Here is a 6,025-nt window from a genome sequence, read left to right as displayed (position 1 = left end):
AAACATTTGATACACAGTGTCGGTTGAGCATAACACTGTGCGCAATATGTAACAACTTTATGAAAATTTCAATATTTTTCGCACAATTGTTATAAATTGCTTCAATATCATTAAAAAAAAATGTATAAGAAAAATTTAAACGTTTAAAGGTTATAATTGACGTAAGATATTTGACTTTTCACTCAGTCCATAAGCGTCCACGAAAAAATTTCTGGGGGCAGACAACCCGAAAAGCGCCATCCTTAACGTGTTAAATATAATAATAACTTGTTTCAATTTCTAAACCTTGAAAGCCTTTCAGGACTCGCTTCGCTCGCCCATCATGAAAAATCTATACTTGCAAGTTAAACTCGACTCCACCTTACTGAAAATCTGTAAATTATTATTGATGGTCGAGCGTAGCGTTGAAGATTCGCTTCAAGTACATGGCTTCAATGTAATTGAAAAATACTTCTTAATAATTTAAGCTTCCGTTTCGAAGATATAAAACGGTACTTAGTGTATAATGTGTTTCTAATTTTGTTCACCGGCTGTGCTTTAAGACCATCATTACTATTATATAACAATTTGGGAAGCGTCTAAATTTCCGTAAAGATACGTTTGGGGCAGAGCCGGTAAATACAGCAGAGTCGGATTACAAATTCCACGGAGAGAGAGGTGTTCGCTTTTGCTGCAAGGAAATCGGCTTTTCCAGCAGTAATTTCGCACCTTAACGGGGCATCTTAAGCGTCGACTTAATTTCCTTCTTTTCGTTTTATTTTCCTTGCCAAAATCCCAGCAATTATTCAAAAAAAAAAAGAAAACATGATGATACATATTTATAGCCGTTCCGTCTCGAATTAAAATCTAAAATTTAATAATAAACCGAAAAGCTCTCGGCAGAGGCCTTCTCAATTATGCGACGAACCACCCTTTCGCGGAACGGAACTTTTTCTTCTTCGCTTCTTCTTCATCTATCATTCGAAAGTTGCCGAAATGTAATTAGAATTTTACATGTTTCAATTTGCATTTGGAGGCGAAAGTTTTTGCACGTCTTTGCCTCTTTCGTCATCGGTATTTTTTTTTTGTAGGGGGAGAAGAATTTATTTTCTCTGTAAATATCAAATGATTCTTTTTTGATGTCTCTCTACATATTTTTCCATCGGGTTTCTTTTTAACCCTCGAAGAGTTGTGTGTGTGTGAATGTGCGTGTGAGGGAGGGAGGGTTTGCGGTGTCTGAATTGAACCTGTCTCGTGCGGATTTCCGCTCCATTATCCTTCGATCTTCGCCGCGATTTATCTTCTAAACCCCTAAATTCGCCTTTGGAAATATGAAAAGGGAAGATAAAAACGAATTGCTTTCGCCGCCCCTCGTGTTTTTCACCACTCTTTCCATTCGAAAATATAATTACAGATGCGATTTAACTTCATGTACACATAGAGATTTCAAATCAAGTTTTTTTTTACACATGAAAACTTTACAAATCATTTTACGAAATTAGTTTGAAGTCAATTTATTAGATTTTAAAAAATCAATAGGTTAAATTTGATGTATCGAATAGTTATTGGTATATCAGTTGTCTTGAAAATGTGGTTTTGAAAATTTCTATCGTCTGTCAGGACTTTTTTCAGGAAATTTGTAAATATAGTTCTGAAAACTTTTATCACCTTTCAGGATTCGCTTCGATCGCCCACCAAAATTTACTGTTAATTCAAAAACATTCTTTTACAAATTAGTAATCAAAATAATGTTGATGGGCGAGTGAAGCGAGTTCTAATAATTTCAATCGCCTTTCAGGACTCGCTTCGCTCGCCCATCATAAATAATTTGACTATTTCGTAAATATACATAAAAGTAATTATATTTGAAGTTACATTTTAAATATGAATTTTGATTGAAGGAAATTAGTAAATTTATAATAAATTACATGAAAGAAGTTAAAAAACTTCGAAATCAATGATTTAATAAGAGTTTACTAATTTGAAATATTATAAAAATCTATACTTGCAAGTTAAGTTCTAATTATTTCAATCGCTTTTTAGGACTCGCTTCGCTCGCCCATCATAAATACTTTGATTATTTTGTAAATATACATAAACGTAATTATATTTCCAGTTACATTTTAAATATGAATTTTGATTGAAGAAAATTAACAAATTTATAATAAATTACATAATAGAAGTTAAAAGGCTTCGAAATCAATGATTTAATAAGAGTTTACTAATTTGAAATATTATAAAAATCTATACTTGCAAGTTAAGTTCTAATAATTTCAATCGCTTTGAAAGACTTCTATAATCTACAATAATCGCTGAAAACTGTTGAAATTTTAATCGTTTTCAGGACTCGCTTCGCTCGACCATCACAAATACTTTTACTATTTTGTAAATATACATAAACGTAATTACTTTTCCAGTTACATTTTAAATATGAATTTTGATTGAAGAAAATTAATAAATGTATAATAAATTACATAAAAGAAGTTAAAACACTTCTAAATCGATGCTTTAATAAGAGTTTACCAATTTGAAATACGGTCAACGTATATTTGTTTCCGTGTTTATCCTGGAGTTGTGTTGTTTGGAAACAATTTAAGTTTTGCATTTCGAGTGCTTCGAGTTTTGTTATGGACGAAAAGAGAGGTGTTGTGTTCGAGGGGAGAGATACTCGAGTGGAATATATATGTATTTGTATGTCTGTGTCGGGGATTTTAAACTTAAATTGTTTTTGTTTTCGCCAAACGAAATGCGAAAGAAGTGGTAGACTCGAAGCGGCTGGAATTGACAGATGCGGAACAATCGAACTTTAATTACGTTTTAAAGCCTTGTTCTAAGATCGAAATAAACTAATTATTTCGTAAAAAGACGCAGAAAAGGTTACTGTAAGAAAAAAAATAAGTAATTGGAGAGTTTTATAATATTGGAATTTATTGTTTTATTTATATAAATAATTTAATTAGGTGCTGGCTTTTAGTGGTGGTAGTAGTGGGCTGGGGCGGCGGCGTAAGCTACTTTAGATACTGGAGCGGCGTAGGACAATGGGGCGGAGTAAGCTACTTTAGCTACTGGGGCGGCGTAAGACAATGGGGCGGAGTAAGCTACTTTAGCTACTGGGGCGGCATAAGCAACTGGAGCAGCTACTTTAGCTACCAAAGGTTCACGGTGGACTACAGCGTTGAATCCGTGGATTGGGTCAGCGGTATATTCTACAGTCCTCTTGAAGCCGTCAGCATCAACGAGAGAGTAGCTACCTTGGACGGCATCTCCGTTGCGGGTTTCTTGCTGTTGCTTGTTGTCTCCGGTCAAAGCATCTTGGACATCGTATCCGTAAGAGTATTGTGGGTTTGGGTCGTATTCCTCAGCAACCTTACCTACCACTGGGGCGGAGTAAGCCAATTTAGCAACTGGGGCAGCAGAGTAAGCCAATGGGGCGGCGGCGTATTGGGTGCCGATGAGACCAGCATTGGCAGCAGCCAAAAGGGTGGCGAAAGCTACGAACTGCACCAATCAATAAATTAATACATGCAGCTCAAAAAAAAAGGACCTACCTTGAAAGCCATTGTTGGTTTTGTTTAAGTTTGAGAGTCGTTTCAATTCTGATTCCAAATTACCGCTCTCACAGTTTATATACTCGACCCAAAACCGCGCCCCAAAAGATATACTTGGCAAGGTCAGGGTTTTTCGTTCATTACATAACGAATTCCGGTCGTGAATAAGTTTTTTTTTTGGAATTTTCGAATAACTCCTCCACTTTCACATGATCGTATATCGTGTCCATTTAATGATGCAATTAATCCCAATAATGTCAAAGCAATTATCGCTGCATACGATTTCATAAAATAAAGTGCGTATTTGTTGAGAAGAAAGGAATTATATAAGATTTAAGAGAATGACGTGAATTTTCGGAAGTACTTATGAATTATTCAATAGGTGTATACATTAATTTATAATTTTAACTTTATAGTACTTTCTGCATTATATAAATATGATTTAATTTTATTTGACAGGTAAATTACAAAAGTTGCAAATCCTTAATCGCTTCGAAACGTGGAATCAGTTGCAACTGTCTCACTGCAAATGTCCTAATCCCATCGTATAGATTATGGACAACTCGCAGCCACAATTATAAACCGTAAACACATCCAGATCAATTTTCAAACTTCTATCGTTTTTCAGGACTTTCTTCAGGAAATTTGTAAATTTCTAAGAAATTATACCAAGGATGTTAAGATATTTAAAAATCAATAGGTTATATTTAAAAAAATGTTTAAAGCCTTGTAGTTTTGAAAACTATTATCGCCTTTCAGGACTCGCTTCGCTCGCCCATCAAAATTTACTTCAAACACATTCATTCTTTTACAAATTAGTTTTCAAAATAATGTTTTTGGGCGAGTGAAGCGAGTTCCAATAATTTCAATCGTCTTTCAGAACTCGCTTCGCTCGCCCATCATAAATACTTTGATTATTTTGTAAATATACATAAACGTAATTATATTTCCAGTCACATTTAAAATATGAATTTTGATTTAAGGAAATTAATAAATTTATAATAAATTACATAAAAGAAGTTAAAAGAGTTTGAAATCAATGATTTAATAAGAGTTTACCAATTTGAAATGCGGCCAACGTATATTTGTTTCCGTGTTCATGCTGGACTTTATTAGAATTAAATGGAATTTATTAGATTTAAAAAAATCAATAGGTTAAATTTGATGTATCGAATAGTTATTGGTATATCAGTTGTCTCGAAAATGTCGTTCTGAAAACTTCTATCGTTTTTCAGGACTTTCTTCAGGAAATTTGTAAATTTCTAAGAAATTATATCAAGGATGTTAAGATATTTAAAAATCAATAGGTTATATTTAAAAAAAAATGTTTAAAGCCTTGTAGTTTTGAAAACTATTATCGGCTTTCAGGACTCGCTTCGCTCGCCCATCAAAATTTACTTCAAACACATACATTCTTTTACAAATTAGTTATCAAAATAATGTTGAAGGGCGAGTGAAGCGAGTTCCAATAATTTCAATCATCTTTCAGTCGTCATCGTGGAATCAGTTGCAACTGTCTCACTGCAAATGTCCTAATCCCATCGTTCAGGACTCGCTTCGCTCGCCCATCAAAATTTACTGTTAATTCAAAACACATTCTTTTACAAATTAGTTATCAAAAATAATGTTGAAGGAGTGCGAGTCAATCTGTCTCAGCGTCATGTATCATTGAATGTCCCTCAATCCAACCATCGTATAGATTATGGACAACTCGCAGCCACAATTATAAACCGTAAACACATCCAGATCAATTTTCAAACTTCTATCGTTTTTCAGGACTTTCTTCAGGAAATTTGTAAATTTCTAAGAAATTATACCAAGGATGTTAAGATATTTAAAAATCAATAGGTTATATTTAAAAAAAAATGTTTAAAGCCTTGTAGTTTTGAAAACTATTATCGCCTTTCAGGACTCGCTTCGCTCGCCCATCAAAATTTACTGTAATTCAAACACATTCTTTTACAAATTAGTTATCAAAATAATGTTGAAGGGCGAGTGAAGCGAGTTCCAATAATTTCAATCGTCTTTCAGTCGTCATCGTGGAATCAGTTGCAACTGTCTCACTGCAAATGTCCTAATCCCATCGTATAGATTATGGACAACTCGCAGCCACAATTATAAACCGTAAACACATCCAGATCAATTTTCAAACTTCTATCGTTTTTCAGGACTTTCTTCAGGAAATTTGTAAATTTCTAAGAAATTATACAAGGATGTTAAGATATTTAAAAATCAATAGGTTATATTTAAAAAAAAGTTTAAGATATTTAAAAATCAATAGGTTATATTTAAAAAAAAATGTTTAAAGCCTTGTAGTTTTGAAAACTATTATCGCCTTTCAGGACTCGCTTCGCTCGCCCATCAAAATTTACTGTTAATTCAAACACATTCTTTTACAAATTAGTTATCAAAATAATGTTGAAACTGTCTCACTGCAAATGTCCTAATCCCATCGTATAGATTATGGACAACTCGCAGCCACAATTATAAACCGTAAA

General features: G+C 33.5%; 1 protein-coding gene across 1 annotated transcript in view; it reads right to left on the bottom strand.

Annotated features, from left to right (window-relative positions):
- Positions 1 to 2,949: 2,949 nt before the first annotated feature.
- LOC108565365 (cuticle protein-like) overlaps positions 2,950 to 6,025 on the bottom strand; it is a 5,036-nt gene continuing 1,960 nt past the window's right edge. Inside the window, exons 3-4 of the mRNA XM_017924791.1 lie at positions 3,528 to 3,548; positions 2,950 to 3,477 (exon numbers count right to left, since the gene is read on the bottom strand). Coding sequence (XP_017780280.1) covers positions 2,950 to 3,477; positions 3,528 to 3,548 — 549 coding nt within the window. The remainder of the gene's footprint in view (positions 3,478 to 3,527; positions 3,549 to 6,025) is intronic.

The sequence above is a fragment of the Nicrophorus vespilloides genome, unplaced genomic scaffold (genome assembly GCF_001412225.1).
Source record: "Nicrophorus vespilloides isolate i.1.1-1 unplaced genomic scaffold, Nicve_v1.0, whole genome shotgun sequence".
Taxonomy (NCBI): Eukaryota; Metazoa; Arthropoda; class Insecta; order Coleoptera; family Silphidae; genus Nicrophorus; species Nicrophorus vespilloides.
The sequence above is the reverse complement of the archived record's forward strand: the minus strand, read 5'-3'. Positions and strand labels throughout refer to the sequence as shown.